Here is a 14,297-nt window from a genome sequence, read left to right as displayed (position 1 = left end):
GTCTCTTCCGTTAAAATATACTATCCCTGGCTCCCCTTCTAGAGAGACTAAACCATCTCTGTCTCCTCAAATCTCTACAACCCTTAGCTTGCCTGTCATTTCAAATCTTCCACATATAGCCTCTATAACCCTTAGAATTCCTGGGCAGCATGATGCCTCAAACAAAGTAGACACTCATCAAATATTTGCAGGATGACTCAGTCAACTATTTAAACACTTAGAACTCCTGAATAACTTTTTTTTCCATTTTCATCTGGATACTGACACAGTGCAGACAGAATTCAGTTTGCCATTAAAAGATGAACAATCTGCAATGAAGCTGTATGAATATACATGTTATTTTTAAGATCTTTCAGGGCATGTGGAGGTTTTTAGGATTAAATACATAAATACAGATGACATGTCAGCAAATAGCAATATACTTAAAAAAAAAAATCTAGCTTTCATCAGACTGAATTTGCAGGAGAACCAAATTGAAAGTTCCCAGAGAACTGATCCTTTTATATGAGGGGATCTCAAAACCATCCCTCACCAAGACAAAACCTACATTCTGAGGAATCTGAGGTTTGCTTGTTTTTTATCCATTAGCTTGGCTAGAGGTTTATCAATTTTATTGACCTTTTCAAAGAACCAGCTTTTTATTTGCTGGATTTTCTCTATTGGTTTCCTAATTTCAATTTTACTGATTTCTGCTTTAATTGTATTATTTCTTTTCTTCTGCTCACTTTAAGCTTCTCTCCTTTTTCTAGCTTCCTAAGATGAAAACCTAGATTACTGGTTTTAGATCCTTCTTTCCTAATAAATGCATTTAATGGTATAAATTTTCCTCTGAGTACTGTTTTTGCTGTATCCCACAAATTTTCATAAACTGTATTTTCATTTATTTCACAATAGTTTTTATTTTTCTTGAGTCTTCTTTTACCCATGTGTTATTTTGAATGTGTTGTTTAATCTCCAAATATGTGGGGGGAGGGGCTTTCCAGCTATGTTTCTGATTCATGTGTGCATTAATTCCACTGTGCTCTGAAAAAATACTTTTTATGATTTCTATTCTCTTAAATTTGTTAAGACTTACATCATAGGCCAGAATGTGGTCTATATTAATATTCCTTGTGAGCTTAAGAATGTATATTCTGCTGTTGTTAGGTGGGGTAGTCTATAAATGTCAATTTGATCAAATTGTAATATCCTTACAGAATTTCTGTCTGCTGGACCTCAGTTACTGAGATATTGAAGTCACCCACTGTAATAGTGGATTCGTCTATATATCCTTGCAGTTCTATGAGTTTTTGCCTCATGTATTTTGATACTCTGTTGTCAGGTGCCTATATGTTAAAGATTATTATGTCTTCTTGAAAAATGGATCCCTCTTGAAACGGGAACCTTCTCACACTGTTGGTGGGAATGCAAACTGGTGTAGCCACTCTGGAAAATAGTGTGGAGGTTCCTCAAAATATTAAAAGTAGATCTACCCTATGACCCAGCAATAGCACTGCTAGGAATTTACCCAAGGGATACAGGAGTGCTGATGCATAGGGGCACTTGTATCCCAATGTTTATAGCAGCACTTTCAACAATAGCCAAATTATGGAAAGGGCCTAAATGTCCATCAACTGATGAATGGATAAAGGAGTTGTGGTTTATATATACAATGGAATACTACTTGGCAATGAGAAAGAATGAAATATGGCCTTTTGTAGCAATGTGGATGGAACTGGAGAGTGTTATGCTAAGTGAAATAAGTCATACAGAGAAAGACAGATACCATATGTTTTCACTCTTATGTGGATCCTGAGAAACTTAACAGAAGACCATGGGGGAGGGGAAGGGGAAAAAAAAAGTTAGAGAGGGAGGGAGGTAAATCATAAGAGACTCTTAAAAACTGAGGATAAACTGAGGGTTGATGGGGGGTGGGAGGGAGGAGAAAGTGGGTGATGGGCATTGAGGAGGGCACCTGTTGGGATGAGCACTGGGTGTTGTATGGAAACCAATTTGACAATAAATTTCATATTAAAAAAAAAAGAAAAATGGATCCCTTTATCATTACATAATTCCTCTCCTTATCCCTGAAAATTTTCTTTGTTCTGAAATCTGTTTTGTCTATTTCATTTGACTAATGTTAACATGGTATACCCTTCTCAATCAGGTATTTGGTTTTATGCCCCTTAACAAGATGTGAACATTTCTCCTGACCAATGGTCTTTCCTGCTCTTTCAACAACAGGTGGCCCACTAAAAATCAGCCCATCAAATATCCTGGCACTATGCAGAATGACCAGAGGTGACTAAAGGGCATGTCCCTGTGCTGGAGAGGTGCCAAAAAAGTGACATCAATTCTCACCTGTGAACTATGCTGTCATCTGAGGCTGAGATTAACAGCATAAAGTCGATTATTGTTGCCATAACAGTATTGTTTTCCAAATTTGAAAATGCAGAATTGCTTACATGTGAAAATGAAAACTACATCCAAGCGTGTGTCCTACTCCATTCTAAGGGAAATAAAGTTCTACCTCACCTTCTCCAGAAGAGAAGGCAGAAATTCCTTATTACCATGGGAGGCTACCACTCCAGGATATGTAGCACTATTTTACCAATCATCTGTAGAGTAGAAATCAAGAAAAGAGGTACCATACATATATACTGTATAATGATGTTCAAGCCAACAACAAGAAAGGGCCAAATAGAAGACAAATCAATCCAGTCTGGCTAAATCTAAGTAAGAGCCTTCTTTCACTTATTTCTCTTTAACTTTCAACAATTCTCATATTTTCTTTTTTCTTTCTTCTTTTTGGAGTTAGAAAATGAAAAAGGAGCTGGGATAATAGTTTCTATTCCCTCTGCAGGTAAACAGGCAATGTTGTGCCACTTCTCACCTCTATTAACACTGGGGTTGTAAAAGACAACAATTTAGCTTCGGGATTTAAGGGCACTGCTCACAAAATGACATTACCTTTAGTGCTTTCATGTTATTGCAGAGACAAAATTCTAAACAATTAAACTTTATTAGGTATCTGGGCTTTAGAAATAAAAATGCCCCCTCTATGCCGTCTAAAATGTAGCCAAAGTTTAGACCACAACTAAAAAGCAGTAATTCTGTAGGGGTCTCACCTGACCCGCTGAGTTATTTATCACAGTATTAATGAAATGTATCCTGTTTCCTCTTAGTATAATCAGTTTTTAACACAGGAACAAGATTAAATATGGTTTTCAAAAGTGTTTTCTTACCTTGACATTGATAACCCTGTTTCCCAAATACTCCCCTGTTCAAGACAATAGAGAACAAAAGTTATCATCAGTCAAAATATTTCAGCAACAATGCTCCTCTAAGCATAGTACTTAAGGAAAACAAGCGCATGCCATCCTCTGCTCCTGTATGAAAAATACAATTTCAGAGAAGAGGCAAAGGTGAGGTGATTTCTGAGCGCTTGTCTGTTACCAGGAGACACAGAGGAAGTCACCCGATTCGAATGCTCCAGTGACACACACAGGTGGGTATCGGCGATCCTCGCTGTACCACCTTCCCCTACGGCAAACCCGGGTCCTCGCCTGCTTGTGTGACTGAATCTCAGCTTAAAGCATCACTCCACCACCTTCTTTGGCATTCTCACCCCCATCCGCATGAAGACGCGCAGCTAGTGAAGCAAACAGAGGGGTCCACTGCGGCTGCCTGGCCTGGGGCACCCTTCCTCTTCCCTGTGCCCACATCACCCCCATGGAGTCCAATGGGGGGGGGCGGGGACAGAAGTGCCGCCACAAGAGACCTGTCAGGCCCACAGCTACCATCTTGGTCTCTCCCTAAATATCTTCTCTGGGTGGTGATATCATCATCATTGTCATCTAACAGAGAACCCATTTTATTATTTTATTAAGCTCAGAGGTTGTGCCAGGCACTGAGCCAAGCTGCTGACATATAGCATCTCATGTAATCCTCACAAAAGTCATGTGAGGCAGCACACATAACAGGAAGGCTCAGAGCACAGACCAGATGGCCTAGGCATGATTTGGGGCATGTTGTTAACTCCTTTGGGCCACAGATTCCTCGTCTATAAAGGGCGATAATGATCGCAGTACCTACTTCTTAGGGTTATCATGAAGATAAAGAGAGTTGATCGTGTAAAATGCTTAGAATAGTGCCTGGTACTTTAAGTGCTATATAGAAGTTTATTATACAAGCAAAAAAAACAACAACCTTATCTTTATGTTACAAATAAGGAGACACTGATGAATTATATAACTTAACTAGGTTGACACATCTAGTTGGTGATGAGACTGGATGCCAGAGTCCATACTCTTAACCATAATATGTGGCACACATATCAATATTGTGTGCATGTGAGGGAGAGCAAGGCAGGGAGAGAGAGGGAGAGAGAGAGAGAGAGAGAGAGAGAGAGCGAGCAATTGAAGGCTGGTTGAGTGGGAGTTAATGTCTCCTTGGTGGAAAACATTTCGTGAAATTACCAAACAAGTTTCCATTAAGAACGTTAGTTGAGGTCACAGGTTGCCACCACAAATGCCCAAAGGGGCAGGCAGGTCACATAAAGGAGGGAGGCAGAACGGTGTGACATGAAATAGTGACAGACCTTGTAGGTCAGGCAAACCGCAAGGAGAGGAGGATGGCAGCTACCTCGGGTGTTCAGACCTACTGCAAGGGCAGAAAACGGGTTCAAAGATGCCAGAGCTTCTGATTTGTTCAATAGGAAGTGCAGCAGAAGCCTGCTTCTGAAGACGAGCGTTGTGATGGCACATTTGTAGGCATCGTGTCAACAGCCAGCTTAGGGTCTCTGGTTTAGATAAGACTCTATTCTTCATTTAAAATTCCAGGAACACTAACCCTGGATCCTGACTGCTAAAAGGCATAAAAACCAAAGCAATCACAAAACAAAACAAAACCCCACGAAATACAAACTCATTAATCAATACTCAAAAAAATTACTCTGAACCAAGAGCTTTTGACTTAAAGTGACAAAAGTTTCCAACAAACAACAAGGCTCTCTTTTCATGCTATAGAGATTAAACAGTCTTTTCTACCTCAGAGATGGGTTTGTATGTATATGTTCGGATGTGTGTGAGGGGGCATTTCCTTCCTCTTTCTAAATAAATGTGCTTAATGTTAGCTCTAATTGAACATAACTATTAACTTAAATTTATTTTACATTATAGATTTGTCACTGAGGCTTAAGCTTCAGTCACATGTATAATAAGATGCTGCCCCAATTGATCTAGAAGTTCTTAACTGTTAATTATCTCAATCCCTAAATGCCAAGGACTATAGTATACAATCACTGAAAGTTATTACCTTTGGCCACATACCATAAGGCTGAAGATTACTGTGTGCTTACTTGATCTGCAACAGTTAATTTCTATAACTCATCATGTGACTCATACTTTTTTATTTTCTCTCTTACTCAGGGGCTGATTATCCAATTTATTGATTATCTATGTACTGATTGATTAGCTTCCCTAATTACTGCTTTTTAACCAGTTCCTGTTCATTAGCACCTTTCCCCAAAGGACTGGAAAAAGAAATAACACCTAAAACTTGGATCTGCAAATGGTTCAGATGTTTTTCATTGGCAATTTAAATCGCCGGGTCAACATATTAGAATGAAAGACAAAAATCAGATCCTAAAACAATTCTTAATAGTCATGTTTCCTTCTAAAACCACACACAAGCAGAGGAGGCCTGGATTATAGAAAGAAGCTCCTAGGAAGAGAGAAGCCAGGGAACCACTTACCAGATGAACTCCCTGCAGTGAGAGCAGTAGGTGGGCTGCCTCAGGTATGTGGCCATAAACTTGTGTCCATTGATTTGGTGGACACGCCTTCGCATAGCCCTTTGGCGCTTCCTGGTAAAATGTTTGAAGATTCGGTCTCTCTGGAGAGTTGCTGTACATTAAAAGAAAGGAGAAAAGAATAATGTGCAACAAATCTAGCTGTACCTAACATATGGGAAAGCGTAATAGCTCCAAACACTCTCCAAAATTGTTTCTTCTTTCTTCACGATGCCCAACACCCCAGAACATCCCCATGCTTCCTAGTGACCTTAGGACTCCGAATTTGTAAGGTTGGACCTAAGTGAACTCTGAGATACCCACTGCCTGATTAGAACTGGCTACCTGGGACCAGTCTCCCCAGCACACACCATGAGTTCCCCAGGGTTCTAATGTTCCGGTATGGGACATTAGCCTGGACTTCTAGCTCCTGTCCAGCTGGATGGGACCTCAGGTCCATAGATTGGCTATAACTATGAGCAGGTAAAAGAGATTTCTCATTATTTGCCTTTCATTCTGGCATCCTCACCAACAGAAGGAGGGAATGGCCATAGCCCAGTGAGAGTGCTGCCCAAAAGCATCAGTCTCAACACCATCTCTGTTAACCTGGAATGGGTAGAAATTCACTTGGGCTTGGTGCCGAGTTCCTCTTGCAACCTCACATTTTACAAATGGTGGCTCCTCAAGAATCAAAACTGCTCACCATTTAAAGATAGTAAATTAACTTTCCCAAGGTATAGAGAGACTTCCTCAATAATGCTTTCTGGGGCTCCTGGGTGGCTCAGTTGGTTAAACGTCCAACTCTTGATTTCAGCTCAGGTCGTGATCTCATGGTTGTGAGATCAAGCCCCCCCCCCTCCCCCCCCCCCCCCCCCCCCCCCCCCCCCCCCCCCCCCCCCCCCCCCCCCCCCCCCCCCCCCCCCCCCCCGCGGGCTCTGGGCTGGGTGTGGAGCTTGTTTGAGATTATCTCTCTCCTTCTCCCTCTGCCCCTCCCCCACTTGCACTCGCTCTCTCTCAAAAAGAAATAAATGAACTAAAATAAAATAATGCTTTTCAATTAATCACTTCAATGCAAGGAAAATGTAAGAAAGATGCAAGAATAAATCTAATAAATTTTAAAACCCGGAAGAAATAGAAGATTTCCATGAAAACATAAATGACCAAAATTAATTGAGCTACATAAACCAAATAGATGAATTTTTTTAGAAAAAAAAAATGATAAGATTTTCTAAGGACTGCCTCTCGAAATCATCCAGGCCCAGATAGTTTCATGCGTGAATTATTTTTAGCCTTTAAAAACAAGATGATGCTAGTGTTGAAACCTGTTCCAGAATAGAGGAGAAAAGAAAGCACCCTGTATTTTTATAGGGAACTATGTGATACAATCCTAGGACCGAAAGATAAAACAGATACATCTAAAGATATAACAGGAAAAAAAAAAATCAGGGGTTAGTAATCATTTTTTATGTCGCGGACTCCTTAGTCCAGTGAAGCAAGCCTATGGATCCCTTCTCAGAGTCAACCTTTATAATCTTAAAAAAAAAAACTACACACACACACACACACATAATTACAAAGGAAATCAAGTATCAAAATATATTTTAAGTGAGATAGAATAATATATATATATATATGTATATATATATATATGGTTTTTTTTTTTTGGGAGTGTGTGAGTGGGGGAGGGACGGAGGGAGAGAGAGAGAGAGAGAATCTTTTTTTTTTTTTTAATGTTTATTTATTTTTGAGACAGAGAGAGACAGAGCATGAACGGGGGAGGGTCAGAGACAGAGGGAGACACAGAATCTGGAGCAGGCTCCAGGCTCCGAGCTGTCAGCACAGAGCCCGATGCGGGGCTCGAACTCACGGACCGCGAGATCATGACCTGAGCTGAAGTCAGACGTTTAACCAACTGAGCCACCCAGGCACCGGAGAGAGAGAATCTTAAGCAGGCTCCACACTCAGCCTGGAGCCCATTGGAGGGCTCCATCTCACGACCTTGAGATCATGAGATCAGGTCACGATCTGAGCCAAAATCAAGAGTCGGACGCTTAACCGAGTGAGCCACCCAGGCACCTCAAGAACAATATATATTTAAATTTATATTAAAATACATTAAATACTTAGTGGCATACCTGATCATCGTAATTGTGAAGAAGTGATGGGCAGTAGTTACTTTAGTAGTAGTGAAGTACTAGTTACATTTTAAAGTATCTATAAAAACTAACATAATGAAAATATCCAAGATTTCTATCGTGAGAACATCCTAAACACTGCTCACACTTCTGTGGTTTAGTGAACAATGGGAGAAAATGCTACATTTACATTATAGGTTAGTGAAAATTTTTTCTCTCATCCACTTTCTGGACCACCTAACCTCTAATTACGGACTTCAGGAAAAGTACACCTCTGCTTACGTATCAAGCTCGTTCATGAATACTGATGCAGAGATTTTCACTACTGAAGGCTGTATACTTACAAAGTGAACAGGAAAGCAATACTAGAAAATATTAGTATTTGCACGGTATGGGATTTTTTTCTTTCCCATTCTTTGACAATTAGTTCCCAACACAAATGTTCCTTCCCACTTAATAACAGCATCTACTCTAGCCCCTCACGTTGTCTTCTCAGTTTCTTGGGTGTGAAGCTATATGTGGTGAACATCTTAATGTGCGATATAAATTAACTGCAAAGTAAAACTGAAAATCCTGTAAAAGTTGAAGAATTTTCATGTAGTCTATGGAAAGTCATGTTTGAGTACGGTGAGATTCACACCCGAAGGCAATGGTAGATAGGGCTATGATAGAGTTAGATCTGTTAACAGTTGAACAAAAGAAATTTGATATAGAAAAATGACATGACAGTTATTTTGAGAGAAAATTTTGAATATTAATGTATTAGGAGAGGCCCTTGAGAAACTGATGAAGTCTCAAACACTTGCTAAAAATACCCTATTGAAAACTTCATTATACTAATCAAAAATAAAACATATAGTATTCTGCCATTGAATTTTATCTGAAAAAATTATTTTGCTCCAAAAACTAGTGCCTATGACAAAACAACAAAATGCATTCAATAAAGATTTTCATAATTTTAGTTGTGTTTTTCAAACCCCTCCCCAACTTTTTAAATATTAACAAACTCCTCATTTTGAAGAATTCGTTTTATGTGCACCTTTCCAGGTAGCAATGACACTCAGATAACAGGAAATTCTATACTATTCAGCACTATTATAAGAAATACCCACTGTGAGCAAGTGGAAAATTTCCCAGGAACACAACAATGGGCATATTATTAGAAAATCTATTATGTTTTATTCTATTAATAGGTAAAAGAAAGTAACAATGATCATTTCAATATTTTTAAAAGGCACTTGATAAAATTTAACTTGTAATCCAATAAAAAACTTTTTGAAAAGAGTAGATTGTTTCCTTAACATGACTAAAACATGACTAAAACAATATGCTCACAAATCAAAAGCTGAATGGTAAATTTTTAAAAATAATAAATCCCATGAAAGTTAATAACAAATAAGACCAATTATCATCTCATTACTTACTATTATCCTGAAAGTACTTGCCAAAGCTGTAAGAGACAGACAGACAGACAAAGAAAGAAAGAAAGAAAGAAAGAAAGAGAAAAAGAAAGGAAGAAAGAGAATGAAAGAACAAAAGAAAGAAAGAACAAAAGAACGAAAGAAGGAAAGAAAGCTGTCAGGAAAAAAGGAGGCAGAGATGCCATGATTTGGAGTTAATATATGACTAGAAAACTCAGGAGAAGTTAGCCTAATCTACTAAAAAGAGAGTTCAGTAAGATGGACAATGATAAATCATTAAAAGTCAAAGTTCTTTTGGTATACCAAAAGAACCATTTAGAATATATAATAAAAATATATCCCCATTCATTAAGCTACAAGACCCAAACTATCTAGTAATAATTTGTCCAAAGAAGTGCAAGGTTTATATGAAGAAACATATAAACCCCCAAATGAAGACTATGAAAAGATATGTAAAAATGAAGTTCTTAAATAGAAAGACTTAATACTACAAAGTTGTTCATGCTTTCTACACTAATCTCTAAATTCAACAAAATCCCAATAAATATCCCCAAAGGAGGTCTTTAAACTCGACAGCTTTTTTAGAGTTTAGTTGGTACTATAGATATTTCAAAACTGTTGAAAAATTCTAACGAGGGCAGACTTGTCCCCTATGTTAAAACATATTCTAAAGTTACAGTGATTGACATAACATGCTTCCATCTGCAGAGTCCAAAGCTAGAAATCAATTTTGCTTAAAGACAACACAGTTCAAATCAGTGGGAAATGATAGATTATTAATAAAGAGCATTTAGACAACTAGTAAGCCTTTTGAAAATTATTTTTACCTCACTCTTAACACCAAAACCATCTCAGGCTAATGTTAAAGAAAAAAATATGGAAAAATGGGAAAACATAGGGAAAAAATACATAGTCCTGGGATGGGATAAGGACAACAATACTCTAAAGCCATAAAAGACTCACAGATCTGCAATTTAAGAAATTTAAAGTTCTATTTGGCAAAAGACACAAAACAGAAAGCTAAACAAAACAAACTGGGGGAAAAAGGATTTGCAACACATGACCAAGGGTTACTATTTATAATATGTGGAAATTATTAATAAGGGAGGAACAATCTAGTAAAAATGGGGCAGAGGAGATGAATAGGCAATTCATAAAAGTTATAAATGCAGACAGACAATAAACACACTGGATGTCTAATCCTATCTATCCAAGATGAACACGTAAGAATCAGGAGGTAAATGATATTTTACTTAAATTGGCAAATATTTATAAGGATTGCTAATGTGCCCATGCTTGCAAGGGAATGGGAAAATAGGCACCTCCCTCTCTGCGGGTAGGAGTATAATTGGGTCCAGTCCCGGCTCTGCCACCTCCGGCTGTGTTTACCCTGCTGAGCCTCAATGTTCCTATCCATAAACCACGTAGTGCTTTCCTTATAGGGTTTTTCCAGGGAGGTAATGCATTCAAAGTGTTCAGCACAGAAGTAGGCCCCTGGTAGTATTCGACAGACACATGTAGCTATTTCAAGAACAGTGAAAAAAAAAAAAAAGAATATTTTTTTAATGTTTACTTATTTATTTTTTACATTTATTTATTTGAGACAGAACACAAGTGGTGGAGGGGCAGAGAGAGAGAATGAGACACAGAATCTGAAGCAGGGCAGAGCCCTACGCAAGGCTCAAACTCACAAACCGTGAGATCGTGACCTGAGCCAAAGTCAGGTGCTTAACTGACTGAGCCACCCAGGTACCCCTATTTATTTTTGAGAGAGACAGAAAGACAGAGTGTGAGTAGGGGAAAGGCAGAGAGAGAGGGAGACACAGAACTCCAAGCGGGCTCCAGGCTCTGAGCTGTCAGCACACAGCCTGATGTGGGGCTTGAACTCACGTGCTGTGAGATCATGACCTGAGCTAAAGTCAGACACTTAACCGACTGAGCCACCCAGGCACTCCAAGAATATTTTTTTTGGAGACCAATTTAATAATACCTGTCAAAGTTTTTATTTTATGTTATGTTATGTTATGTTATGTTATTTTATTTTATTTTTATTTTTATTTTATTAAGTTTATTTCTTTATTTTGGAGTGAGAGAGAACAAAAGAGAGAGAATCCCACTCAGCCTCTGTGCTGTCAGCACAGATCCCACGTGGGGCTCAAGTTCACAAATGGCAAGATCATGACCTGAGCCAAAATCAAGAGTCAGATGCTTAACTGACTGAGCCACCCAGGTTCCACAATACCTGTCAAAACTTTAAATGTGCATTTCCTTTCATTCAGCAATTCAACTTCTAGGATTTTTTTTCCTATAAAAATGCCAGGAAGAATATATACTATATAGATATCAATTACTACTTTCTACGTAATGGTAAAAATTAGGTTTTACATAAGAAATCTCCAAGAATGAAGTAGAAATAGTGAAAATGAATTTGGTTAAGACACCAATGCTTTCAGAGGCTCTGGCACAGTTAAAAATGTAACTGCTTGAGTTTTGGTTTTGGGGTATGTATGTGTACAACCTTTGGCAAGCAGCCTAATTATTTTCATTCTCAGGTTTCCCATCTGTCTCAAGGAGATAACTATCTCCCTGTCCTCAGCCCTATAGGGATAGTGTCATATTCAATATTCCCGAGAGTCTTACAATTCTGCATAAGCATCACTTATGAACTGAAGTCATTCTACTATACGGCTCTCTTCTGCAGTATTTCCAGAAGCCATTTAGTAATGACAAAAGACCAGATTTTAATGTTCCTTTGTTGGAGAGATGATCAAATCTGGTCTAACGATCACACTATATCTAGCATATGTTATCACCAGCCTGAGACCTAGTTCAATATTGGCCAATGCAAAATGTGTATTGAATTACTAAATACTTACCACATCTAGATGCAAATTAAACTCTCTCCGGGGGTCTAATTATCAAGAATTTACTTTTTTAAGCCCTTAATACCATGAAGAGTGGTTAAAAGGTCAGCTCACTTGCATTTTTAATATTTCTTGAATTGAATCATGTTCCCCCACCCCCTCAACAGCTACTGCCACAGTAGTAACAAGACCTATGAATATTCCAAATGATTCCTTCTAGCCTGTAGGACTTAGGAAGAAACTGCTTGCAGCCGTCCACCATGTTGGTCAGCACTTAATGCCTTTTCTCCTGCTTTCTACCCCTCCTAGAATGCCCTTTCCTCTTTTTTCCCTCCAACTAGTTAGTTAACTCGGGCTTATCCTACCTATCTCAGAGCCTAAATAGCCACCCCTACATTCTGAATGTCCCTACCCTTCCTCTTCCCAAAGCAATCTGGGAGTGTACCTCAATCTTTTTCTTTAACTCACAACACTGGGAAAGAGTTCATCTGGTACCCCAGATGCCTCAGAAGCATCTCCTATGTGGTCATTTTAACTAAACTTCACTCCTCCCTCTTCTGTATTCTTTCGGACAGGTGCCTCTTTTTGTTTAAAAAGCACAAAAACAGGGGCAACTGGGCGGCTTGGTCAGTTAAGTTTCCAACTTCAGCCAGATGATGATCTCATGGTTCGTGAGTTCCAGCCCCTCACAGGCTCTGAGAGCACAGAGCCTTCTTCAGATCCTCTGCCTCCCTCGCTCTCTGCCCCTCCCCTCACTCGCGTGCTCGCTCTCAAAAATAAACAAACATTTACAAAATAAATAAATGGAAAATAAAAGCACAAAAACACACTCACACACACCTGGGATTTTGAAAGATGTTTGGTTAAAAAAACAGGTACCCCTTCCCCCCATGGCTTCAAATGGCTTTCACTGTCACATTCTCTTGACGGATGTCATGGACAGGAAGAAAGAGCTCTCGAACTGCACTCTGCCCGGGTTCAGTCTCTACCCTCACCTTACAATCAGAGCGCACAGGGGACTTCCTCACTGTTTGCACTGCCTCCTATTGCCTTAGGATGGAGTAAAAACGACTAACAAAAGATTATTTAATCCTTTTGTGCCTCAAACCAACCCAGGCTTGGGGACATCTTTCAGATCACATGTTTTTTTGAACACGTTAGGCAAACCGTAACAGCCTTTGCAGCCAAAACTTGCATCACTACTTCTGTTTTGCTCCCGAGGTGCTCACTGCCTCTAAGTAAATAGGAAGCTGGCTCAGTGCCCGGCAGGGAAATTCACATTCCAGGCTCAGAGCCGGCCAGGCCTGGAGCCCTGCCTGATCTGTCTCACCCAGAGTTGGTTTTGACAAGCCATCCCATCCATGGGGTAGAGAATAATTAGGTCAAATATAATGAAGATTGACTATTTTGAAACAAAATTCTGTTTCACAAAATCGGATTGTCACCCCACACTTTCTTTGTAACTCTAAAAGGCACAAGCGACTGGGAGCCACCAAAGCACTGCAGGGTTAGTTTTCATGTCAAAAACTCTCATTGGACTGAAATGTGTTGCTAGCCTGAGGCCTTGTGGGGGAGGGCTGACTCTGTGAAGTCTCTGTAAAGCTGCCTTAACTTCTCAAAAATAGTAAACGCTTCATCCTCTTTAGTCTTTTGCTCTACCTAAAGCTTTTTGCTTTACCTGAATCTAAAGCTTTCTATTCCAGCTGCAGAAATCTATATTTGAAAGTACTTCTTACAGCAGAGATCACATGTCCTAATTTTCAAATGATTGCAAGCAAATTAAATCAGAGACCGAAAGTCCATGGCATGGCACCTTTTAAATTTCAGAATTAAATAAATACTTTCAGAATATAAAAGGCATGAAGGGAATGACTTTGATTCTGTGTAAAACTACGATTTAACTTTGTTAAGTTGAATTTGCTTAACAGCAAGGGCACTGCGGTTAAGATCTTAACGAAGATCTGTGGCTCGTCTTTGAGGGGCCGTGCTGAAGAAGTTGTGTGGCTTTTCTACACAACAGGCTGGAGCATGTGGTGGTTGAGGCAGGCTGCTTCTGCCCTTATAAGCTGAGTGACCTTGGGCAGAATGTTGAGTCTCTCGTGCCTCA

The 14,297-nt window shown here is 39.3% G+C and overlaps 1 protein-coding gene across 1 annotated transcript in view; it reads right to left on the bottom strand.

Moving 5' to 3' along the window:
- PRKCH (protein kinase C eta) overlaps window positions 1-14,297 on the bottom strand; it is a 231,866-nt gene that overhangs the window by 104,804 nt on the left and 112,765 nt on the right. The window contains exons 3-4 of the mRNA XM_015543305.2: window positions 5,735-5,885; window positions 3,225-3,259 (exon numbers count right to left, since the gene is read on the bottom strand). Of these exons, the coding sequence (XP_015398791.2) occupies window positions 3,225-3,259; window positions 5,735-5,885 (186 nt within the window). The remainder of the gene's footprint in view (window positions 1-3,224; window positions 3,260-5,734; window positions 5,886-14,297) is intronic.

Source organism: Panthera tigris, chromosome B3, assembly GCF_018350195.1.
Source record: "Panthera tigris isolate Pti1 chromosome B3, P.tigris_Pti1_mat1.1, whole genome shotgun sequence".
Taxonomy (NCBI): domain Eukaryota; kingdom Metazoa; phylum Chordata; class Mammalia; order Carnivora; family Felidae; genus Panthera; species Panthera tigris.
The sequence above is the reverse complement of the archived record's forward strand: the minus strand, read 5'-3'. Positions and strand labels throughout refer to the sequence as shown.